The following is a 26,778-nucleotide window of genomic DNA, read 5'->3' as shown; positions in this document are numbered from 1 at the left end:
ATTTTTTCTTATGTTTGTACTTAGTTGCAAAGTAGAAGGTTGAAGGAATCTAGAATATTTTTTGCAAGTCTCCAGCTATATGCTAAATAATAAATTTTTAAGCTTAAAAATTACGAATTTTTAAATTGTCATAATGAAAATTAATTTTAATTATTCTTTATACTTCCATTTTTTTATGCTAAACCGTTTCGGAAAAGGAAACTACAATACTCAAATATAATATTTTTTATTAAAATGAAAATTGACATTCATTGGTATTGTCAGAAAAATTACTTAAATTTTTGAGCTATTTTTGTTCCTATCGCTCATAGATGTAAAAAATGCACCGAATCAGACTCTGTTGGATTTTCTAAGGCTAGATGTAAGATCTTTAACTGATTTTGTATATCGGTTTCATTTTTATTGCTGATTTTCGGTCGGCGAAAAATGTCTCGTCATTAAAGGGTTAAACGAAACTTTTAAACTAATTTACTTTTATATTCAGGTAGAATATCAATGATTTTGTGAAAATCATTTCAGTGATGCGTACGAGGATTAAAAATACGTCAAATCGTTAAGAAATGTATTAACGATCTTACAAATTTTAATGCCTAAATTGTATATCTTCAAATGAAAATATTTAGTTCTATTTTTCAAAACTTCTTTTCTTAGTAAATATATTTCCTACTTTTACTTGATTTTCAAGATTTTTGAAACAAAAAATGTTAAATAAAGACAAGGCCATAAGTTATGACGAATTTGCTAAGATTACTAACTTGTGGCCGCGACATTTGAAGCGTGCTGCCCTCATACGACATGTATTGCAATTTGATTTGGAGAGTTGTCAATCGTATTGTTTTGGTTCAGTGAATTAGTGTTTTCTAGCAAAAATCTAATAAAGTTTAAAGTAAGCGTTGAAATCGTAATATAAAATTGCTTATAAATGAATGTTGTGTTCGATCTCATTGATTTTTCCCGTGATCTTGCATTTTGCTGTAGATAACCTAGCTTTTTCCCCTGTTAGGACAACAACACCAATGAAAAAATAAGAGAAAACAACAAAAAAGAGCCCTAATAGTCCTCCAACTCAGTCAGAGGATGCGAGGATAATTGAGAAACATTGAGAATAAATTGACCACGACCAGATTATTCCAGTCCTTCCAGCTGTACCACATTCCTCACGCAAAACTCTGCAAAAAAGTCTCCGGAAAGTCTTTAGGAGAAACTTCATCACGGAGGCTTTCACAGTGTCTCTAGGAAAGAAGACAAACAAGGATATTGTAAGAAGGAGGGTTCTTCATGTAACCAAATATGTTTTTTTTTTCATCACGAAAGACGGATTACCGGTCACTGTGAAGGAGAATCACTATTAATAGTACAGTGGTCGATTATGAGGAAAACCTATGAAAAACTACTTTGAAAACCATGTAAATAAATAATAAAAAGTATTATATTACTTAAAATCCCTTCCTTTTCTTTTGTACTAAAATTATTTTATTACTGAGTCTGTTTTATATCATTTAAAATTGTGGCCATAAGTTATTCCACGAGTGGCCATAAGTTCGTAAAAGAGGCCACAAGTTATGAGTTTCACATGTTCGGAAAAATCATATATTTTCCGACGGTTTCCGGATTTTCCTTGTAAATTCATTTGAATATATCGAAAAAAAAACTATATAAAAGAACCTACAGTTAAAATTTTGCTTCAATTGGTTAAAAAGGTCAGCAGCTATAAGCAGATATGTCCTTAATGTGGCCATATTTAATGCCTGCACCCTATCTAGGCTTAAGTCGTAAGTCTAAGGCATAAGATTACTGTCTATTTGTTTCTACAAAACTCAATTTAAAACTCAAATTCGAAACAATAAAATTGTGCAAACCAACTTTATTCAAATAAACCAATAAAATCATAAGAAATCGCAAAATCTTTATTTAAAAACTTAAATATAATTATTTTTATAAAAATATTTCACATACAACGAAGAGTTACCCAGGAATTTACTTAAGGGGAGAGTCTGAATTTGGAGACCTAAGATTAACTGTTTTTTTTTTGTGATTTTTTTGAGGAGAAGCTTAATAAAATATTGATAAACTTGTACGCGAGTGAAGCTTCAGTATCGGGAGTAATTTGCTAAGTTCCTCCAAAGCAATTCGAAGGAAACTGTTGTGTCAAGAAATCGCAGTTAGGATGACTTCATACAGATTTTCAACAAGACTGTATGAGAGTCTCTTCATGAACCCCTTTGCCTAAAACTCTTTCTTCTGGTTTTGGGAATCTTTCTGCACTTTCTGCATAACAGATAAATGACTTATAAGACATTTTAAGTACTATCACACATTTTCCAGAATCATTCACAATCAAAAATCTGCGGCATTATTTAAAATTGAATAAATTTCTTGCAAAATGTATCTTGGATATGAGAATATTCAAGTAAATTTTAGAAATGTTATGATGCCCAATTGGCTAAATTGAATTTAAAATTAAATTGTAAAAATCCTAGGGTGATAGCACTGTGAAATATTAATTCCTATTTTAAAATATGGTGTACAAAATATAAGTGTTTTTTTTTCAAATCATTTAGGTTCAACAAGAGAATTTAATTTTGAAGAGAATATGCTTAAATTAACTTTAATCAGACCTTTATTTTTTTTATCTTTCCTATTGTTCCTATCAATTCCATAAAATCATAAAAATAAAGAGCGAAGAAGAAAACGCTCTTAAAAGTTTTGGATGTGTGCCGGTTCGCTTACGCACCTATTCGTTACTCCTACGCTTTCGTATTTGTATTTTCGAAAATACTTCGAATTAGCTTTAGAATTTTTTTTTGGTATATTCTTAGATAGTTTATCTATCGATTTAGACAAAACAAAAAGAACGATTTTAGCTGAGATTCTTTACAATCTCAGCGTTTTTGACTTTGTTATTCAGGTTCCACCCTTAATAATTTTTTTTTATGATAATACAAAAGGAAGTTTTTGCTATTAAATAAATAATATCAATATTACAAATAGTAAAATGTTAAAGCACTAGAAAAACTAAAAAAATTCTATGTGATGTTGGTAATTTAAGCAATATAATTACTCGAAAAAGGCTATCAAAACGCATTAACAAATCCAACGTTAGCCGGAACTTGATTAATATCCGGAGATAAAATATAATTTGCAAAATTGTCCTGACATTGGATCATCTGTCTGGTCACTCCAATCTGTGAGTGAGTGTTTTTTTTTATCCTCTAGCAGAGTGGGGATGATAAGAGAAAAGGGAGAAAAGCATGAAAGAGTGCCAACGTCAGAGACAATAAACCGCAACACCCGAAATTGCTCATGATGGGCAACATTGAGAGTATTTGTGTGCCCTAGGTTAGTTGAATGGAACATTCGTCTATCCATTGAGTAAATTGCTCCCTAAAAATTCTATCAACCCCGCACAAAAACAGAGTCATCTCTTTTTTGGCGACACGAGGAAAAGCCGATGACCTACTTCCCATTTTCCCCTTTAAATTTATGCTATTTCCTCACATTGTGTGTCTCTATTTTTGGGAATTCACCCAATGGAAAAGCATAACTGGGAAAATTATTATTGGGGAGATCCATCGGAGATTTTTATCTCAATTGCTGCCAATAATTTCCAAGTCAGTGGACCCCAAGTTTAACGAAATTGGGGTTGTGTTATAAGAAAAACCCTTGGAAGTTGTTTTTTTTTGGTTTAGATTTAATTGATTTTTATCAGGCGAAAGTTTTTCCACAACAGAGAATTTTTTTTTGGGTTATTGCTTGTTTTCTTTTTTTTTTGTTTCAGGGTTGGTTTGTAAGAGGAAAACCGTATTGAAATTAAATTTTATTGAAAGAAAAACATTGAAGAAGAATCCTCTGTGTATTCTTCAGATAAAATAAAATTGTGTCCGATGGGAGAAGAAATGCTAGGGCTTTTTTTATGAGTATCTTGGGGTAGAGAATAATTCTTACTTACCCGTTCTTATACACTCTTCAGTGAGACAAACTTCCCGTTCACGACGATCTGCAAAGAGAAAATGCGAGAAAATTTCATTAGATGGCAAACATACAAAAAAAATTGGAGGGAAAATCTCCACGAGAGAGTGGTGTTATATTTTTTTTGGGGTAATAGGAAAGAGGCAAAAAAGAGGCTGTTTTGAAGCAACAAGTGGGAGGGAAAATTTTCGAGTGGCCCATTTTGGTAGGATGAGGCATGTTCACCATTAATTATTAAATGCTATTCTCGCTCACTTTAAAACTAACATACACACACAAACACCCAATGCCACATGGCAATTTTCCCAATTTTCCAGAGAGAGGGAATCGTCTGAGGAAGAGCTCTCTTGGGGGCTGTGTGCAGGAAAGACAATGTGGCACAGAGTTCGCTCCATTTTCATAATTAATGCCAAAACCAAGAAAACGGAAGTATATTGGCAGAGAGCTTTTTCATACCACCGAAAATCTTCTCCTGCATAGCATGCCATCCTATTTGGAATTGTGCAAAATTCACACTCCATCTTTGGCTGCGAGATGGTATGAATTAAATTTCACATCCAGCACCATCTACTTCGCACCCAAGCACAAATTCTCCAAACAATCTCCTGTGTTCATCCTCCTCATAGCATGATAAATTCATGAAGAATCTCTGACACAGCTTTCCATTCGATGTCTTTTTCTTACACGACATCCTTCACAACATTTTATTTGCTGACTTTCCCGCCTCTTCCCAGCCCACCCTCATCAAACCACCACGCTCCACCAAGTCGCTCTTTTGCTTGGGATGTGGTTTTTCACATGTTTGGGGCTATTTCATTTCCTCATTTCCAAGATTACATGTATAAGAGGGAATAAATTTCCGACCGGTGAGTTTTCTCTCAGTCGATTTCCGCTCCATATTTTTCCCCATCATTTCATTCCTCATTCCCTCATCCCCTACAACCCCACCTCCCAAATCTCTGCTCCTTTCACAAACCAAATGCAAATATTTTCCCTTCAATACTCATTCCACTCTCTTTTTTTTCCTGTAAATATAGTTCTCATGAGCCAACAACCATTCAAACGATGATCCAAATATTCCCACATCATTATTCTTGCACCATTTCAGATCCATGTCACTACATATCTTTATGTGGCTCAAAGAAAATGGTAGCCAAATGAAAAACATTTTGCGGAATGCTTGAAATAGGTATAGTTAAATGTTGTGTCCCAAAGACTTTCCTATTATTTGTTAATAAAAAATTAATTAAGCTATGTTACTAAAATCATTACACAGCCGATTTATTAACCGTTCATAATGAGTCAAAGGTTATACTGCTATCTCTACTTTAACGAATATGAAAACCGATGCAAAAAATTGGAGGTTTGCAATAGGACATCTTCACTTCGGATAAAACGTAATAAAAAATAAAATACAACGCGTTTACCCTAAAAACAAAAAAAAAACACCGAGAGCTCGAAAAAACATTCACATTGTAAGGAGATGCTCCTATGTGGTGTACGATTGACTTAGCTCATTCTTACAATACAAGATCGTAAATGATTCAATTGTAATATAAAAGGGGTGGCAAAGCATTTCATGCTTTGCAAAATGCTCGAACTATGCTTTATCTTAAAAGTATTTTCGCATCATTTACCATTTACCGACTCACAACCGATTTGAACTGATTTATAAATCACTGAAAAGACGGCGCAATATCGTTTAGGAGTAATAACTATTGATTTTAGGATAGAAACTAAATATCGATTCATAACCGCGGTTCATAATCGATTGGAATCGGTTTAGAATAATGGTGAGAAATTTCAAGAACTTGCCATCGAGCTCAAATATGGCCCCATTCAGTTAGTAAATACGTTCTATAGGTTCTATAGAACCACTTTAACCGTTATTAGGAATACTTCAATGGTATTTTGTTATATGGACAATGGGGATCTCGGTGGCGTAATAGGCAAGACCGTTGGCTCTTAGGCGGATCGATCCTCGGCTTGACTCACAGTGTTGTGAGTTCGAGTCCCGCCCGGTGCAAAGATCTGAATGTCTAAAAAAGACATTTCCACTGTGATATATAACGTAATAAAAATGCACCGCCTTTGCCCAAAAAACTCCGGGAATATGGAAGAAGCATCTACACTACGAGGAAGGCATTCCTGGGCGATCTACGATCAGCAGATTCTTCCAACACGAGCACGTTGTAAAGATTACATTGTAATAAAAATAAAGTGTCTCGATACGATTAATAATAAATAATAATAATTATAATATGGACAATATGTTCGCCTATACAAGTTCTCAAACATACCGTTCGCTCCAAACATTGTAAATCTAAATGCAACATTTCAGGAGAAAGGTTTAAAATTTGACGGCTAATATTGTTTTCTCTAATAATTTAATTTCTCAAATAAAAGTGAAGAAAAATCATTTAATGTGTGTAATAATAAGGTGATCATGAGGAAAAAGAAATGCTGAATGTATTCTTTGCATATTATTGCTCAAAATATTCGAGTTTGAATTTTTCCAAGTGGGTGGCGAGAAGTGGTTACAGAAGTGGCGAGAAGTGGTAAAAAGTGGCGACGAAGTGGTTATTTTTGCATTGTGAATAAAAACCAGTTTTTTAGGTACTCCCGCGTTAAATTGTAGGACAACTGTTTTGACGAATCTAGAGGCAATATATCTAAGTAGCTTTGTGTCAAATTTGAGTTATCTGATAATAAGGGGTCAAAAGTTATAATACAATTAATTTCACTTTTTCCTAAGTGTGGGGATAAGTGGTTACTCCACCCTATACGAAAACAGGAAAAAAATTAGACTAAAATTGGTCGCATTTTTCAGAGCTAATGTCATCCCCCGGGTTAAATGAGACATTTCAAGTGAGTCTAAACCTGTCTTAATGGGTTGAGAAATGAGATTTTGAGACCTTTAACTTGAAAACTCATTAGAAAATAGTGGGTCAATGAGATCAATGCACTGAACAGACAACAGACACTCACTTTTAATTTATAGAAAATATTCCTCAGCAATCCTCAAAATATGGCAATTCTCATTATGCTAATGAATGCTTATATGAATAGTCATCAATCATGGTTTTTGATCATAATCATGTCAGCTATTACAATTTAGATTTACATTGATCATCTTATAGAATTATTTTAGGCCCCTGTCCTCTCTGTCACATTTTTTGAATCAGGAAATTGTATAAAATCAAAATTTCCTACCCTTTTCTCAAATCTGTATCAGTCAAATCTAAATTGAATTTGGTGTGATGCTGACAAGCATCATTCAAATCACCAAAGGATGGAAATTTTCTTTTTATTATTTTCCCAATTTAAAAGATGTAGTAGACGACATAATCATTGAAATTGAACCCATTAGATGACCTTATTAGAATGTTCAACTTTAGATTGATTTGTCTGAAAATCCAAATTTTATTCCAGTAGTTCCGGTACATTTTTTGAATCAGGAATATTTCATTAAATCAAGATTCGCATCCCTTTCTTTATCAAAAGCTATCTATATCCTACTTTTTCCCACTCTTCTTCTTTTTTCAAATATCGCAACAAATTCGATTAAATTCAATCCAACAATTTCGAGTACGAAAGACTGGATTGGATAGAGATACAGTAGACTCTCACTCAATCGGCTTTTTTTCAAACGGGCGACAAATAGTTCGCTGTAGGTCTTCCTATTTTATCGTGATTCTTTATAATTGAGCACTTTTTGTGGAATTTAGAAAGGCTTTAACGCTCAATTCTATCGCTAAACCGGATGACATTTTGCCCCATATTCCCAATTGAAAGAGAGTCTACTGTATATTCAAAACGTTTGAGAAAGAAAAGTTATAAGTGAATTTTTATTTCATGAAATTTTCCCGATCTAAAAGGTATGTTCTGCAGTTTTTCTGTGTCATGTTTTATAGAACTCTAAAAAGATTCCTTAAAATCTTGAATTGCTATCTCTTATATACCGTTTCTCTGGAGCTGCCAATAAACAAACGGACAAATAAACGCCGTGTCGTCAATTTTCCCTAAACATGAAATTTACAAAATTAAATATGGCAAAATGTCTCCTTGGAGATGATAACGGAATATTCTAAATATCGAAAATAGTGATTATAATATATTGTTCTTTCAGTAAAGTTAGAGCAATAAATAATATGAACTATTAGCTATACGAAAAATAAACAATTTATAGTCAAACAACTCAATATTCATTCATTCTCCCAATCACTTGATCACCCTGCCACATCAATAGAAAATGATTGTGCTTGAGAATCAATGGTGTGTGACATCGAATTCCTCGTATATTTTTTTACAACACCGCAAGTCATATTTAAATTAAGCAATATTCCCATCAGTACATCAATTAAAATGCGCTTTACTGATGCTTTTAAAAGTCAACTGAACATCAATTATTAATCCTCCAATTTATGCTAATACATTCACCCACATATTTACGCAAAGTAGCATACATTTTTTTTTATTTACTACAAAATATTGCCGGGAGTATTATCATTTTGTGAATATCAATCAACCATCGGAATTAATATGCAAATCAGTGATTTTGTCACAATTTCAATTAAAATAGATATTTTCGCTTGTACATCTGCCACTGTTACTTTGCAAGTTCAAAGACACACAGAAGTTTATGTCATCCTTTTTTCGCAATTTTCAATTAAAAGTCTCCCCAATCAAGGTTGAAAAATTGTCAACTCGTGGTGTACAATTAATTTTTTTAAATTTATTGCTGGCTTTCACAGTCACCTTTCTTTGATTGCTCATTTGTCTTTTTACAATACAAACTTATTATACACAGCAAAATTATTATTATAAGGTTCTTTATGTTTTATTTAACTGTCGGATTTCTATTGTTCTATTCTTTGTGCCTTCTTTACCGACATATTCTACAAGAACATTAATAATGAAAAATAATTGAATAAAATTTTACTGCTTACTAAATTTTATTGAAAATTAATTAAGTTTCCTGAGTCTATAGAAATCAAGGACTCCAAAAAAGTTACCCAATTCATATTTTCATTTGCGCGATTTGCGAAAATATCTCTCAATATCCGTCCAAGTTTGATAACACACTTCTTATCGTATTTCTTTTCTTTCTTATGTTTTTTTTAGAGATCTCCTAAGCGGACATTTCGACTATATACGAAGTTATCGGTAAATCTTTCCTATAATGTTTTTCAAGGTCAAACATTAAAAAGGCTCTAGAGAGCGCATTTATCAATCGAATGGAGTCATATTTGGGCTCGGTGGAAAGGTCTTGGAATTTACGACAAGTCTTAACCGGTAATTAGCCGGTTATGAGTCAATAAGAAACGTTTATCCAAAAATCTGTTGCATTACTCGTAAGCTATTTTAGACCATTTTTTCAGTGATTTATAAATAATAGCAACTAATTTAATGAATTCGAGTATTTCGGAAAACACAGGACGTTTTTCCAACACTTGTATTAAACAGGGAATTTCATCCATTCAGAGTATTCACAGCGAGAGGAGAGTATCTCCCCTAAAGATAAGACATTCGAAGATCAGTTTCGAAACCCAAAGAAAAGAGATTTTTACTTTTAGTTTCGTTCGCCTGGCGTCTGAAATTTAAAGTATTTTCTATTCGAATTTCGAAGAATATCGAGTGTAAAAATCAAATTTTCTCAATTTTGTGTAAGTTTTTAGTATGAAAATTCTAAACCCTGTTTCAAGTCTTTTCAACGTTAATAAAATTTCAACGTTCATTTCGTGCAAATTGAAAGTTTTTCCTTTTAGCCGAGACGCTTTTTGTAGAATTACACTCCAGCTGTAAACACATCGATTGAGGACCAGTATGTATGACTGTATCTCACAAAATGCATTAAAAGAGAACTTTAGAGTAAGATGGGGTCATTTGGAATCACATCAATCTGGAACTTTCAGATTTCCTAACAATTTTAGATGGCAAAAGGAAAAAAAATCAACGAAGGAATGTAAATTCTTGTTGTTTTTCGTGGTTTTCTTTTTCTCTTTGACCATCTGAAAGAGTGAGAAAATCTCAAAATTCTAAAATAGACAAGATTCTGAATTGCTTTATCTTATCCTATATTACTATATCATCAGGAAAAAAGGCTGTTCTCAATGACTATTTATACAGAACCAAAGATTAAGGATGTGCAATGGTCAAACCGAAATAAACGGTAGTAATCCAATAGAAATATAAGATCATGAACGTAGCACGGTAATACGATTAAGATATTGGGTAATTAAAATAAATAGTAATATTTTTTTATTAACACTCTACATTTCCCCCTAAAAAGAAATTCAGGATAAATATTTTCCCTTTTCGGTTTTCATTGGAATAACGCCATTAGGGGAAGGCTTTCAAGTTCAAGCTTCGCACGAATTCTAGCTTCGAACATTTCGTATTTTCCTGTATTCCTTTAATGAATCTGACCTAATAGCAATATATTTTAATGGGTCCCGTTCAAAATCCCTAACTCCAAAATCCCGAAAGCCAAAATCCCGAATGGGTCAAAATCCCGACAGCCAAAATCCCGAATTTTTAAAAGTATCATAGCTACTCTCACGATTGCACCTGCACTTGCTGTAGGCAAAGGGAAAACTTCTGTGTCTTGGGAAATTATTCTAAACATTTTCCTCCATATACTTTCATCTCTTTGAGGATTTTGAACATTCGGATTTTGGCTTTCGGAATTTTGACTTTCGGGATTTTGGTCTTTTCGGGATTTTGGCTTTCGGGATTTTGGCCTTTTCGGGATTTTGGCTGCCACCGATTTTAATAGCTAGTCTTAAATCACATATTTCCTGAAATAAATTAAGTCAGATTCATTTAAGGAACAGGGAAAAGTGCCCATGCTTTGCACGGTCCAAAGCTTCATAACGACTAAATCTTTCTTACGTTTTTTTTAATAAATGTGACTCATCGCACCTATATATTAAAAACTAGGGGAAAGTGTCCTGTTTTTAAAATATATTGCGGAGTCACATTTATTCAAAAACATTGGAAAAATTTAGTCATTATGAAGCTTGGGACCGTGCAAAGCAGTGACACTTTCCCTTATGGGAAATATATCAAACGTTCGAAGCTAGAATATGTGCGAAGCTTCAAAGCCTTTCGCTATACTCCTCTGAATCATTACGTCGAACTAGATTCGAAATAGAACACCTAATTTTTTAAATAAATCCACACTTTTTGTCATAAATCTTCGTTATTTTACAATGATATATTAAATGCTTAAATATTTGTGTTATTAAAAACTATAAGCTATTCAAAATATCAACGTTGTGGTTATAAAAAGCTGGTTATTAAGCTTATTTTAATTGTATTTTACATATTTTTATAAACTTTTCCGGTCTCCAAATGTAAATGAATATGGTCTTAATTCCTTTATATTATTATTGGAGTCGCGCATTATGTGCTTTCTCTGATTTTTCTGGTTTTCTGTTTTTAGTGGTATTTTTAAATACGTAATTAGTGTCATTCGAAAAAACTCATAAAATGTGTCAGAAAACAATTAAGTTATGCTTTTAATATTCAAAAATTGTAAATTGCAAGTCATAAAATTTATAAAAATTATACTTTTCTCGTGACTTTTGCAAAGACGTAAATATTGAATATGATTGCTTCTTATGATTTAGGTACAACATGTTAAGAAATAATCTCTCAGAGTACAATTTTATCGTAACCATTCATACCTTGAATTTAATTTGTGATAGTGCAGGAAAAAAAATCCATTTGGCACAAACCAACCACAAAATGCAATTATCCTGAAAATTGTCCTATCATTTCCAAAAGTCTTTTTGTCTTTTGTCCCTTTTGATAAATCCCCCAGACCATATAACAACAATCACATATTATTTTCAGACAATCCATTTGAGGGTATATGTCCTCGTGTGAATTAGCTAAAAATAGACAATAGAACTGACCACTTATCTCCAATTTGAGCTTCCACAAAATGCGGATTCATTGTGTTTTGGGATGGAAAAAAGTGGGAATGAAAATTGCTAATCGTGATTTGTCTGAAAATTCCGATTAGGTGTGATAAGAGTATCTGGGCGTACAATGTGGTATAACTAACCTTCTCTGGCTGAACAACAGTTGAATGTACCGGCAAAGTAAATGGATAGTGCCCCAATGGCTGCACCCAAAACCATCAGAGCCACTGCCAGGACCAAGAGTCGTCGTCGAAGTTTGGTGTCTCTGTACATAAATTCAATTGGTAGACCACGTTGTACTGATGTCTGGGGCACAGATCCTGGTGCAAAGTGGACAATTGTGGAGGTTTTTTGGGGTTGAACACCCATTTCGGAACACTGAAGTGTCCCCTCGGCAATTGTTTCAGGCTGTAGGAGTATCCCCGTAGCCTCATCAGTTTGCTGAAGACCAATGGAATCACTGGGTACTTGCCCAGTACCACCAGCTCCATTTTCCGCCCCAATAGCTGTCCTCAGATAACCATTGTTGACAGACTTCTGCCACTCATCGCCATGCAGGAGGAAATCCCTGTTGCGACTTTCAGATATTGGCGATGGCATCTTCTTGCCCCACTTCTCCTTTTCACCACACAATCTCACTGTTTTCTCTTTTTCACCAGAAAAGATGGTAACTCACTTAATTGAATTTGTTTGCAGGAGGGAAGAGAATTAATTTTGCAATTACTTCTTCTTGGTTTCTTTTTTGTCCTCTCCTCCTTCTTTTTTTTTTAATTCTTTGCTCCGGAAAACTCTTGCAGATTTTTTTTCTCTTTATTTTATTTTTTTTTATTATTATTATTTAGGAAAGAGGGAGAAGTAAAAATGTTTGTTCAACTGAAACTCACATCCTTATCGTACAGCACCATTTCTTGTGTCCTCCACATCAAATTCACCCACAGAATTTTCCACTTTTCTTGATTTTTGGTCCAATTAAGGAGTTGATGGTGTCTCACAGTACCCACAGTCAGTGTCTCAAACAATATTATCTGCTGGTAATGGGATGCTTTTCTCTGCACACACCACACGGGTATTATTTTGAACCCTAATTAGTTTAACCACCAATTGACACTCATGGGCAAAAAGACGTTGATAATAAACACCTTCACACCTCACAGAGTCTTTTATATTCAAGAAGACAAGAGAGATTTTTGCGTCATAAGACTTCTTTACAGGTTTTTTTTTTATTTAATTTTTCTTTTTCTTATAAATTGTTGGTGTAATTGTGAGAGAGTAACTTTTCAATCAGCACCAGACACTTTAAGCACTCTGGGTGATTCAAGATGAATTGATTGGCAATATTAAAAGATTGTGAGCTGCTCCCCCCAAACCAGAGTGTATTGGAAAAGGAGTGTGAAAATTTAATTTGAAAATACAACAAATAGTAAGACAGTGCACAATGATCCCAATTAATTTCTTATACACATACACTTAATGCCACCACATGTGATTTTAAATTTAAATTTATCACCCATTAGCACAATCACGTCGCGATGTCTGCATGGATTCTTTTGCACATAGAAGATACTTCAAGATCAATTTAAAATTCTTTTTTTCTGTATTATCAATCAAAGTCTCTGAAACTCTTCACGGGATTTGACTAATTGTTGATGTTCAAAAAATTTCTCTTCCTCTTTTTTTTTGAATGAAATTTTGTGCCACAAGTTCACATGGTTCTTTTACACTTTTGGAATCCCCAATAATTGCGGTAACGGTCAACAAAAAAAAACTGACCACTTTCTGGCTCTTTAAAAAAGAATAATATGCGAAGATCACCAACTGGACCAGCTGACGTGTTGGGAGAAAACGCACAACACTTACTTGTTGGCCGTGAGTGTTATGTGTTGTGTTGGGAGTGAGATCTTATACACCGCGAGATGTTAAGTCTTCAGAGAGTCACCATCGACTAATCGTACTCCTCGTGTCCTGATACTTTATACACCCATTTCGATATCCACACGCGCTGTTGAACGCCGCATCGGAGCTGTCCCGCAGCCACCCCTCGAATCTCCCGCCAGTCGTCTCTTTTGGCACTTCACTGACCAAATGGCATGCGCATCAATTGTGTGTGTTTTCAATACTAAATCGCACGGAAAAGTGAAAGAAGAAAAAAAGGGTAGAGAGACTCTCTATCCTTCTTGCCCCAAGTTCCCAACACAGCTGCTTCACACTTTGTCCAATTTTTTCAACAATTTTCCCCAACAAAATCACCTGAACCACCAAGTCCTAATCACCCTCAATTAACATCTAAATCCCACCAATCTCACCACCACTTCAAAATTGATAAAAATTCAAAAGAAACATATTCCATATTCCACTAAGAAATCCATAGCGTCGATTTTACCGTCTCGTCGTCGTCGCTTTTGTCACACTGACTTCTCCTTTATATCACACACTACACAGTTCACACAGAACCCCCCTCTCTCCCCAGGCTGTTATATTTTTCATTCAACCACCCCCACAGCGAGAACAACAACAACAAAAAAAACTGCTGAATTGAACAGGAATAACAAAAAAAAAAAGAAATGAGCCTCTAAATGGGACCCTTGAGAGATCGTTTCTCACTCTAACTAAACTCACACATTCATTCAAATGGTCGTCTTGAGACCTGTGAGACACCCATCAGCAATATCACCCCCTTTTTTTTATTATTATTATTGTTCAGCCCATCATCACTCACCCACCCATCCTCTCTGATAAGATATAATTAGCCTTCTACCGAAACTTTTGCTGACAATGTGCTCGCAGAAAAAAAAAGAACACAGATCCCACTCCTCGAATTTGATTGATATTTGATGGGGACAGAGTACAAAATGAAGCGCACGTCATTTTCCAGCTAATTAAACATTACCTGAACGACATACACATTTTTAGGCACAGCCACAATTCGCACAAGTTTTTCTCCACTTAGCGCGAAAAATACAAATTAATACTCCACTCTCACCTTGAACTTCCCCATTAGCTTTCGTGCGAGTAAATTTCTTTGGCAAACGGGCACATTTTCAAATCACCAATTATTGTACAACATCCCGCCAAAATACCCATTCGATGTTTCCAAGTGGCGGGAAGTGATATACAGAGAAACATAGATTTCCAATTAGAAAGGAATATATAGAAAATTCACATTTTATTCGGTACGCATGCGAGAAGAATATAATATTTTTGCGGCACTGCTTTCACCAGTAATGGCCTCTACACATTGGGATCAATTTTCGTCAAATTGCTTTTTTGAAGAAAATTTGCGACAGTTGTGTAGGTAGAAACGTCAAAATTCTGTCAAAAATGCAATTTTTGATGAAAATCGCTCCCAATGTGTAGAGACCTTAATGCGTAAAGTTTAATTTAAATTAAAAATGAATTCTAAAAATTAAACTAGTTTATTTAAAAAAAAAATTATTTGGTAATTAAGAATACAGATATTTGAAATTTAAATTTTTCTCAATGATGTCTCAAAGATGTTTCACGTTTCAAATTTAATAAGGAATTAGGATAAATGCACATTAGCTGTTTTTAGAACACAGCGAGGATTGGAAATAGAGTCGAGACAGAAACCAAAATAATAAAAATTGATAATGCAGAAGCACTTGCGAACAGTAAAGTGCTAAAAAAGACATGTTGATTTTTTATTAGAATAACACCATGATGGCATTTTATTATAATAAAAAATAACCATATTCTACTTAGCATTTTACTATTCTCAAGTTCTTCAGCATTATCAACTTTTCTTTCTGTTGGCTCCTTTGGTTCCTGTCTCGTTTCGACTGTTTTATCCACAGTCCTCGCTGTCTTCCAAAACCGCCAAACAGTCGTGACAGGAACCAACATAAAGAAAAATTGATAATGCGAACGCTTGCGAAGAGTAAAGTGCTAGAAAACATATTCATTTTCATCGAAATATCACCATGATGCATTTTTTCAGTGGTAATATCTTACCACTTGCGGGGGTTGGTAATATATCCAGACGGGTTGGTATTATCTTAACAATTCAGCTTTGTCAGCAGAAGAGTTTGGACGTGTCTCTTTGTTACTCGGTTGAATTTTTATTAATCATTAACAGTGCAGTGATTTTTGATATGTCATCTACTTGTGCAAAGTGCGATAAGAAGATCTTGCGTATCGATGGATTAACAGTTGGCTTGAGTTGTGGCTTGTGTTCAGGACTGTTTCACGCTGAATGTGAGGGATTATCCGGAAAGGATCTGGAAAGCTTTCAGAGTTTATCACCTGCGCAGAAGAAAGCGTGGCATTGTAGTGATTGTGGTGTGCGCAGAAAATCTGCTCTCAGATCCGATCAGGCTGAGACGGGATTTCAACTGCTGGATGGACGATTTGATGCTCTGGAGAAGAGATTTGAGAGGGTAGAGCATCATATGAGCTCCCTGGCAAGAATTGAGGAGCATTTTGCTAAGATGTGTGACCAGTTTTCGGATTTGAAAAAAGATGTGAATGGTCTCCGGCATGATGTGGTTCAAATGCGTGACGACATTGATGACCTCCATGATGAAAATTTGGATATAAAAGAAAAAATTGCCCAAGCAGACGGTAAATTATATGGAGACCCCCCTTGTGACTTCAGAGCTGTTGAATTGCATGGAGTACCACAAATTATCGAGAATGAGGTTTATTCATCGGTGGAAAAAATTCTCAAAGAAGCATTGGACATAACGGTGGATGTGAGAGACTTGGATGATTGCTTTTACATCGGTGGAAAATCGAAGGTCGGTGATGCTGCGGGACAGGTCGTGGAGAATGGGGATCTTTCTGGGACCGATAATTCCGAAAGATTACTACGAACAACAACAGGGATACTCATCATTCGATTTACATCGCGGAGAATGCGTGAGGAGGTTTTCAAGGCTTGGAAGCAAAGAAAATCACATAGAGATGGCTTCATGTTCAATGGTGAGCCTTTAATTCGCTTTAGAGTTGCTGAAAGGCTCAATAAATCGACGAGGGAATTGCTGAAGAAGGCGAGAAGTACTGCGTTTCAGTGTGGGTGGCGTCACGTCTGGACTTCTGGAGGAAAAATACTGGTGCGCCGTGAGAACGCTGGGAGAGTTCATCTTATTTCTACTACCTCAGATTTAAAGATCATTTCTAAGTAATCTTTCCAATTTCATTTTTTTTTTGTAATCAAATCGATATTGACTTTTCTTTTATTTAGTTTTGCCTCTTGATTCTTTGATTTTTCACCTTCATTCCTAACCTCTCTAAAATGTTAAAAAATGATATTTCAATTGTAGTTCAAAATATTAGAAGCATGAGGGCAAATTTTGATTCATTTATGGCTCATTTGGCTTCATTTCCTTCCCTTCCTCATTTTTTGTTCCTAACTGAAACTTGGATACGGGAGTGCGAAAAGAACAACTTTAGTCTGGCTGATTACACTCTTTTTACTAGTTGCAATGAGAGCTATCGTTCGGGAGGTGTGGCTGCCTTTGTGAGGAGCAATATTGAAGTGATTAATACAGTTAGTCCTCAGACTGTCTCGTTTGACTGCCTTCTCGTAAAGTGCAGAATTGATCAGATAATTTTCACTTTCGTTGCTATATACCGTTTGCACTCTGTCTCTATTATTTCATTTTTAGATGAACTTGAAAATCTTCTGATCTCTCTCTCTAATGACCAGATCGTATATATTCTGGGTGACTTCAACATTGATTTGCTCTGCATTGGTACTCATAGAGATAATTTTTTGTTTCTTTTCTCTTCATATGGTTTCGAGCCTCTCGTGAATTCCCCGACTAGAATATTTAACAACAGTTCATCATGATTGATAATATTTTTGCAAAGTGCAACTACAAAAAAATTCGCAATTCTTGTGTTGTACATGATCTGGATATTACTGATCACTCCCTGTTGTGTCTCACAGTGGGGGGATTAAAGTCTACCAAAAATTCGCAAAACCCGCAAAACCTAATTTCTCCCACTTTAATTTCTTACTCAGATCTCAACCAATGTCTTCTTAATGAAAATTGGCAAGATATTCTTTCAATCTCTGATGTGTCCCTAAGCTTCCAGAGTTTCATTGATAAACTACAAAATATGATTTCCACATGTTCCATTGCTCTTCCTCATAGTAAAAGAACTCGTAAATTGCAGCCATGGATTTCCAATTCTTTAATTAAACGAATTTCACTTAAAAATAAGCTTTACAAACGTATGAAAAAGCACCCAAATAATGCTAAACTACGTAAGGACTATTCTAAATTGCGTAAATCAGTGGCTGCGAGCGTCAAACAAGAAAAAAATGCGTATTATAAGGGGAAATTTAAAGCTGCAAGGGGTGATGGTAGGGCTCAATGGAAGCTCATAAATGAGCTCACGGGTAGAGAGTCGGCTGCGTCTTCCAATATTGAAAAAATCGTTCATTCTGATAAAGTTCTTACAGCGCCTTCAGATATAGGTTGTTGCTTGAATAATTTTTTTATAAATACTCCAGGTGCACTTATACATGAAATGATTTCACCATCCAACTCCAACTCATCACCCTCTTTTGACGCCCCTACTGTGGATACTTCTTCAAATTTTTTTGTATTTCCAGTAACTGCTTTCGAAGTCCTTAAAACTATATTTAGTCTAAAAAACAATAAATCTAAATCCTATGATTCAATAACCTCAGATTGTGTTAAAAATATTGCCTACAATATCGTTGATATATTAACTGTTTTGATTAATAAGTGCTTTGAAAGTGGTATTTTTCCAAATTGTCTTAAGGTTGCAATTATCATCCCAATTCACAAGAGAGGCTCTAGATCTGACCCCAATAATTACAGACCCATTTCTCTTTTATCCGTATTCTCAAAGATTATTGAAAAACTTATAAAATCTCGTCTAGAAAATTTTCTGCGTAATAAAGATCTTCTTAGTATGAATCAATTCGGCTTTACTTCCGGTAGATGTACTGAGGATGCGATCACAACTCTTGTTGAGGGGATTTGTAACAGCGCTAATGAGGGAAAATGTGTCAGTGCGATTTTTCTAGACCTGACAAAAGCTTTCGACACAGTAAATCATTCCAAATTATTAACAATTCTTACTCAACTGGGAATTAATGGAATTGGCCTCAGTTTCTTCGAGTCTTACCTCGCTAATAGACCCCAATCTGTACGTATTGATGGTGTTATGAGTAGTTTTGGGATTCTGGAGCATGGGGTTCCACAGGGTACTGTCCTAGGGCCTATTCTATTTTTAATTTACCTTAACAACTTACTAAAACTTAATCTCAATTGCGAAATTCTTGCATACGCGGATGACTTGGTTTTGGTCTTCAAGGGTTATTCTTGGAATGAAGTTAATTCTGATATGCGCAGTGTAATGAAGACGGTTAGGCTATGGCTGGACGATCATTCGCTAATCTTAAGCAGTAAATCTAGAGTAATGCGTTTTTTTCTTCCCTCTCCATGTGATAGTGATGAAGCTTTGATTTGTCACTCACCAGGGTGTCTCTCTAATTGTGGAGACGCATGCATTAATATCCCTTTCACTGATGAGGTCACTTATTTGGGAGTGGTCATTGATAGTAAACTATTGTGGAAACCGCATATAGCCAGATTAAAGAATTCCCTTGCACCCATAATTTCTAATGCCTTTCAAATAGGTCGCTATTGCCCTAGGGATGTAGCTCGTGCATTTTATTTCGCCTGTATTAATTCCAGATTACAGTATGGTTTGACTGCCTGGGGTGCGGCTTTTCCATCAAATTTTAAAACAATTGAATTGGCTCAGAGATCCGGAATGAGGGCTCTTTTTGGGATTGGGAAGTTTGACTCGCTTTGGAAGACCTTCATTGACCTTAAAATACTCCCTATTGCATACTCATTTAAATATAAAACTCTGCGTACCTTCTTCATTCGTGGTGGCTTCCTTAACTCTAGAAGAATTCGCGCTTTAAGGATAGGTTTAACTGTTCCGACTCCTTTTCCTAGAAAGGAATGGTTTAAGCGATCTTTTTCGTATTTGGGACCCACTTATTACAATTCCCTTCCTGAACGCTTGAGAAGCCAAAACATTTCATACAAAACTTTCCTAAATAAGGTCAACGTCCTCCTATGGACTGAGTATAGAGCATCGAGGGGCTAGCGGTTTTTGAGTCGAATTGTCTTCCGTAGCTTGACGTTGTTTTGCTGGCTTGGTAGGGACATGTAATCGACCGTGGGATGGTGCTATCTTTACATTTTCGCGGCATGTCTTAGTGGTGTGATGTTGCTGGGATTGTTTCCGCGCGATATCTAGTGGGATCTCTCTCGGGCCTTCTGCCCTCTCTCTGCCCACCCTTGTGAAGTGTTCGCTCGGTAAATTGTCTCACAGATTCATTACTGCTCGTTTTATTTTATTTTTTCTTTTAAGTGAGCTCACCTAATACCTAGCACTTTGGGATGATCCATCTTATGGTCGCTGTCTTTGCGCCTTGCCGAGTCGGTTTGCCCGTTTTTGGTGCGGACTTTCGACTCTCTTCTAGCTTTCTGCTCTTTCCTTACTTTTTACTATCTTCATAGTTTCCCTGTTACCCTGATGTAGTAACTTTATCTGGTTTTTTTTTTTTTATTTTTTTTGCTGAAAATCTTTTTTTGCCTATTCCTGCTTTTTCAATTTTTGCCCATTTCTGACTAACTATTATAGTACTTTCTATTCTTTATTATTTTAAATATCTCAATTTTCCTTTGGATCTTCTGCGTAAGCCTCTCTATTTGTATTTCTATTTCTATTATCTCTACACTTATTGTATTTAACTGAACTCACAGTGGCAACAACACGTACTTCTAAGAAGTCCGTTGTCACTTAATCCCATCTTGTGCTTTGCTCCTTCCCCACTTTCCTTACCATGCCAAATGAGTCAACTTGAACCTAGTCTATATATTATTGAGCTGATTTTTTTTCAGCTTACTCGATTGTATGAGTTGGCTTAAACGGTCAGTGAACCAGGGTTTCTGCCGTTTACCTGGGGAGGCCGGTAATGGTAAGTCGGCGGCAGACGCAACTCATGCACATATTTGGGAAATAAATAAATAAATAAATAAATAAATAATGTGAAAGTCCAATTTAAGTTCTCTAATTTAAAAACCTCTAAAGAGATGTCATGTGATTGTGGAATGCACAAAGTTTCCCAGTGAAGTGTCTAAGAAGGATTTTATGATCTGTTTGACCTGCGAGAATCTAGGTTACTTCTAAGATACAGCAGACTCTCGCTTATCCTTGAGAGTGGGACCTCAATGTCACGTGGATTTTGAGATTGATACACATCAAATTCTTTGAAATCCAACGATTTTTTTTTTTGTTTACACTGGAAATTTGTGGTGTGACTCCTGACCTAACTGAATCGACATTCACTCTAAACATGCATAAGGTAAAGTGCCCTCAAATCGACCGGTTCTTCAATTCGACCGGTAGAGTTATTTTTCATTCAATTTATTTACATTTGCACTAATATTTTTGGCGTATGATCTAACATTAATAGGTCAATTATTCCATAAATAAATACGATTCAGTGACAATTTTATAGAAATTCACCATAAAAAAACTTTCAAATATTGACTATCGGTCGAGTTGAGGAACCGGTCGACTCGAGGGCACTTTACCTTACTGTTCAAAAAAGTTACAGTGAGAAAGAATTACAGTAGATACAGCACATTTGCTTTAACAAAAAGACCCCGAAACGGGGACAATATGTCAACAAAACTTTTGAAATTCAACTGTCTCACGGACTTTTTATGTCACCCGGAAAAAGAGTCCACGGATAAGCAAGAGTCTAGTGTAGCGTCTGTGAATGATCTTGTAGAAAAAAAACTCCAGAGAATCATCACTTGATCCTTTAAGCCTGATGTAACGTTTCTCCATATAACTTCAAATGAAAAAAATTGAGGAAAGGTCTACGATTATTATTAATAACAGCGAGGTATTTACTATTTGATACAGGTAAGAAAATAGGAAAGAAGCCCTGTTAAGAAAATATTCTGGTAATCTAAAATTTTATAAGCGTCGAATTGGAGGACTATTGATTTGTGTAAAATTTGAGTTATCTTATAATAAGAGTTCAAAAGTATTTAATACAATTAATTTCACATTTTTCCAAAAGTGGCGATAAGTATTTACTTCACCCTATAGAGTTCATAAACGTTTGAGAAATGCGTCTAAAAACAGATGTTCGGATGTTTGATGGGACTGCCTTACTTTCGCTATTTGAGGTCAAATTTTATACAGGTTTGTGAGAAATTGTCCTGTGTTCAATAATTACTAAACATCTTTCTTAAACGGGTGAAAATTCTTATTGCGCAAGCTTGACAAGATGTTTTATTTCTCTAAAGAAATAAGAAATATTAAAATGTTTGTTGAAAAAAAAAATAAAGTTTCATTATTGGCTATAAATTGTAATAAGTTTTTTATGCCTCCCGCACACCTTTTAGATTAGGAAAATTTGGTGAAGTCGAAATTGGAATCCTCTTCTTTCACACACGCTTTGCATATGTCTATCTCATTCTTTCTACTCTTCTTCTTTTTTTAAACATCAATCCAAATTCAATCTAGCTCAATCAAATTTGGAGTGGGAAAGATTGAGATAAATAATGACAACTTTTGAGGAGAGCCATTTGAAGTTGGCGATTTCCTATGCTGCCTGTGTAATTTTTTTTCGAAAAAAATGAATATCTCGTTACCCGAACGCCGGATGACCACCTAATTTTCACCAGTTGTAGATCTCGATCCCAGGAACAACATATCTCTCTCTCTAAGTCGAATTAGAATATTATGGAATGGAACCGTCGATATGCAAAGCGTGTGAGAAAGAAAGGGATATGAATTTTGATTCCATGAAATTTTCTCGATCTAAAAAGGTGTGCCGGAGCCATTAGCAATAAATTTTGCAAACTTTCAATTTGATTAATGAGCCGTATACCTTTATCGCAGTTTTGTATGAAGTCAAATGTTATAAGAGTTGAAATTCTCTGTTAATGCTGTTTGATTTTATATTCTTATTTTCTATTCGTTTGCGAAGCGAATAAATAATGTGTATTCCTAAGAGTTCACACTGAGGGCTATTCAGCCGGGTTCCAGTCAGTGCTGTAACTGTAACCTCAATCTTTACCGGTGGCATTTGTTTGTTGTTTATAATTTTGTTCCTGGCTAAAAATCCCAGAGATGGATGGTAATTCAGCTAAACGACCCAATGGTAAGCCTACACGTCTGATTATTTACTCACTGCAATATTCTTACTCAAGCATATTTCTTTAATTTCTACTCAGATTTGCCTACGAAAAATTGTCAGTATGGTAAGAATTGTTACCGGAAGAATCCTGCTCATTTTGCTGAGTACAATCACATCCACTGTAAATATTTAAATTCAGACTGCTGTTTAATTTGACACTGATAGATCTCTCCTTTTTCAGTGGAGTCAATCATTAGAAGTCACTCAGATGGAGAATACACCATTCCTGATGAATTTTCCCTGACCAAAGATCTCATATTGGAACAGATAGAGATTGTCATAAAACTCTTCCCTCATCTCTCACTCCAACCTCAGAGGAAGGTGCAAAAAATGGAGGAGGATTTGGAAAAAGTCAGTGAGAAGCCCAAAAAGGAGGAGGAACCAAAATTACCAGAAGCTGGATGTAGCAAGGATACTGAGAAGAGAATTTCTCCTCCGAAAGAACAAACCAAACCAACAAGGAATATCCATGACTACATTAAAGTTGTCTTGCCAAAAGGAAAAATGGCAGAGAAACTCAAAGCTGCAGCTCCTTACAATTTTTTCCTGACCACAATTACAGATTCCCCAAATACTCATACAGAGAGTCTTTCGATCACCCTACAGGAAATTCTGGACAAGAGTCTTGGGGACTTGGAGTGTTCTCTCCAGATAAATTTCATGGTGGATATTGGATGGCTTCTTGGACATTACTATTTTGCTGGATATGAGTAAGGATTTTAATTATTATTTTTCTGTGAGTAAAAAAAAAATATTTTAAAAGTTCCTACCTTAATCTTCCAGTCAGAAGCCATTGATTATCTTGTATGGTGATGAAACTCCTGATCTGCTCAATATCTCCAAGGTTCGACCAAATGTTCAGGCCATGAAGGTCCCAATGTCTGGTCCTTTTGGGATTCATCACACAAAAATGATGCTTCTGGGATATACAGATGGCTCCATGCGAGTCGTCATTTCTACGGCAAATCTCTATGAAGATGACTGGCACAATCGAACTCAGGGTTTATGGATCAGTCCAAAACTTCCTGCAATTCCAGATGCCAGTGATACAGCCTTCGGAGAGAGTCCCACAAATTTCCGGGAAGATCTCCTGAAGTACTTAATGGCTTACAACAATCCCAAGATTCAGAATTGGATCACACGGGTGAGAAAGTCCAATTTTTCAGAAGTCAATGTCTTTCTCGTAGCATCAGTTCCAGGAGGTCACAGGAGCACTCCCAAGGGTCCAATTTGGGGACATCCCCGCGTAGGACATTTACTAACTCAGCATTCAAGCAAAGTCGACGAATCCTGCCCAATTGTCGGTCAGAGTTCAAGTATTGGAAGTTTGGGTGTTTCCGTGGGTTCATGGATTCTCGGGGAATGGGGAATCAACTTCCGGAAAGATTCTGCACCAGCAGGATTGCGTCGTATGCCCCATTTCCGCATGATCTATCCGAGTTTCACCAATGTCAAAAACAGTCACGATGACCTCCTTGGAGGTGGATGCCTTCCCTACCAAAGGAACACCAATGACAAACAGCCCTGGCTCAAGAATCACCTTCAGTAAGTCCCCTGTTACTATTGTTCGGGAACAAATTTCCCCTTGAATCTTTCTCTTTGCAGCCAATGGAAATCCAATAAACGTCACAGATCCCAAGCAATGCCTCACATCAAGACCTACTGTCGCTGGTCAGATCGAGGACTCCACTGGTTCCTTCTCACTTCGGCCAATCTCTCCAAAGCTGCCTGGGGTGCTTTCAACAAAAGCTCCAAATTCGAACCTCCACTGCGAATTATGAACTACGAAGCTGGAGTTTTGTTCTTGCCCAAATTTGTCACACAAACAGATACCTTTCCACTGGATGGTTCATCGATAGCCGCAAAGGTCTTCCCAATGCCCTATGACATTCCCCTAACACCTTATGGACTCGATGACTCACCTTTCTTGATGGATTATCTCCATGAGGCTCTGAAATAAAAAAAAATAAAAAGATGTCCGGTCTCAGTCAGTTTATTAACGTGTTTGCCTTCTTTTTATTTAATAAATTTGATTTTGGGTACAGAGGTTGCTATCCGTTCAGGTTAATAAAAATAAGCCGTTTATTGTAGATATTTTACCTCAACTTTCGTATTATCTTGAGAAATGAAAATGCAGATGAGGAACACAAATTAGGTCTCTTATTGATCAGAGAAGGATAGCTCCTAAAAATATTGACATTTTATTACGATTTATTAGACAAAAATATTGAAATTTAATTTTTTCATGGAAAAAAATTATAATTCGACTGATAAATATTCGAGTTAAATTCGATAGCCGAGAATGCTAAAACTCATCATGCACACTAAAGACGCTAAATCGATTTCTTGCTATTTTGGCCTTAAGAATCTTAGCCTCATACTTTATATTTGCAAAAGAAATACAAAACTTGTCTTTAAAATTGGCATGATGCAAAAATCAATTTTGCATTTGATTTTGTTTTCGTTTTTAGAACATTTCTGATGGTTGTGTTTTTTATTTGAAAAAAAAAAGTGGCAAAGTATATGAGCTTTGCAAAATGCTCAAACTTATGATATAGAATCACATCGTTAAACATTTACCGTTTCAAAACCGATTTAACCCAATTTATAAATCACTCAAAAGATAGCCAAAAATAGCTTAGGAGCATACGTTGAATTTCGGATCAAAATTATTTCAGACTGTCAGGGATTTCAAAACCTTTCCAAAGACGTCAAATTCGCCAAAATCGGTTGAAAAATAAGCTCTCTAGAGTTCTTCTTTAAGTGTTAAATTTCAAAAACAGTTACTAGAAATTTTTTAAACAGCGTTCGTCTTCCAAATTATTTTCTGATTTTCTATCTCTAACCGTTTAACTTCTAGATCCGGGAACAACCAAATAGATCAGACAAAACATAGTGGCATTATTTGGTTTCAATTTAGGTGGAAGATGGAAATTTCAAGGGGTCAAAAAGTCGAGTAATTATACTGGATTCTTAACTTGAAATTCTCTGTTAAAACAAAAACATGAAACATTTTATCAATATAAAAAAAATATATTTAAAATATCGATTCTTGCTCATCTAGATCTAGATACATGCCATCTCTTTGGCAATAAATGGATTGGATACTATGATGATTTCATGAGACGTTCTTGGATGAAAACCATTCATACACCCAATTTTCCACTTCTTTGAAATTGGCAAAGTGCTGCTTAGCCAAGTCATATACCATCGACGTAAAAAAGTGATTATACCGTTAAGAACCCAGACTGAAGAGTACAGCGGGAGAAGTAGCACATTGCAATTCACGTTTTGATGTAGACCTGAACCATAGAAATTCAATGCAAAGGAACGTATAATCGTTACAATATCACTCCCTCGTGTTTTTTTTTTTACCGATTCTGATCGTTTTTAGAGCTATACATGATCCACATCGATTAAACATTGTTGATCCTTCACCAGGTAAAAGATTTAACATTTTGTGTTTAGAATAGTCGAACAATACCCATTTGTCATCGCATGCACCACTTCGATGCTGAAAAATCATTCCGCTCCTTGGAAATTACAAGGGGCCAACTCACTTTTTGACGATTTTGAGGTTTAAACAGAGAATTTAATAAAATTTCAGATGATATGAGTCAATAAATTTCATTATTAGAAAAG

General features: G+C 35.5%; 2 protein-coding genes across 2 annotated transcripts in view; one reads left to right on the top strand and one right to left on the bottom strand.

The window, feature by feature from the left end:
* Positions 1 to 14,648, bottom strand: part of LOC129806899 (neprilysin-1) — a 28,080-nt gene extending 13,432 nt beyond the window's left edge. Inside the window, exons 1-2 of the mRNA XM_055855741.1 lie at positions 12,044 to 14,648; positions 3,950 to 3,997 (exon numbers count right to left, since the gene is read on the bottom strand). Coding sequence (XP_055711716.1) covers positions 3,950 to 3,997; positions 12,044 to 12,500 — 505 coding nt within the window. The 5' untranslated portion in view covers positions 12,501 to 14,648. The remainder of the gene's footprint in view (positions 1 to 3,949; positions 3,998 to 12,043) is intronic.
* An 8,278-nt stretch (positions 14,649 to 22,926) lies between these two features.
* On the top strand, positions 22,927 to 25,136 carry LOC129806909 (probable tyrosyl-DNA phosphodiesterase). The gene is made up of 5 exons (XM_055855761.1): positions 22,927 to 23,100; positions 23,174 to 23,257; positions 23,318 to 23,846; positions 23,920 to 24,681; positions 24,742 to 25,136. Exons 1-5 carry the CDS (start codon positions 23,070 to 23,072, stop codon positions 25,094 to 25,096), a joined length of 1,761 nt encoding a protein of 586 aa, XP_055711736.1. The 5' UTR covers positions 22,927 to 23,069; the 3' UTR covers positions 25,097 to 25,136.
* The last annotated feature ends 1,642 nt before the right edge of the window (positions 25,137 to 26,778 follow it).

The sequence above is a fragment of the Phlebotomus papatasi genome, chromosome 3, assembly GCF_024763615.1.
Source record: "Phlebotomus papatasi isolate M1 chromosome 3, Ppap_2.1, whole genome shotgun sequence".
NCBI classification, from domain to species: Eukaryota; Metazoa; Arthropoda; class Insecta; order Diptera; family Psychodidae; genus Phlebotomus; species Phlebotomus papatasi.
The sequence above is the reverse complement of the archived record's forward strand: the minus strand, read 5'-3'. Positions and strand labels throughout refer to the sequence as shown.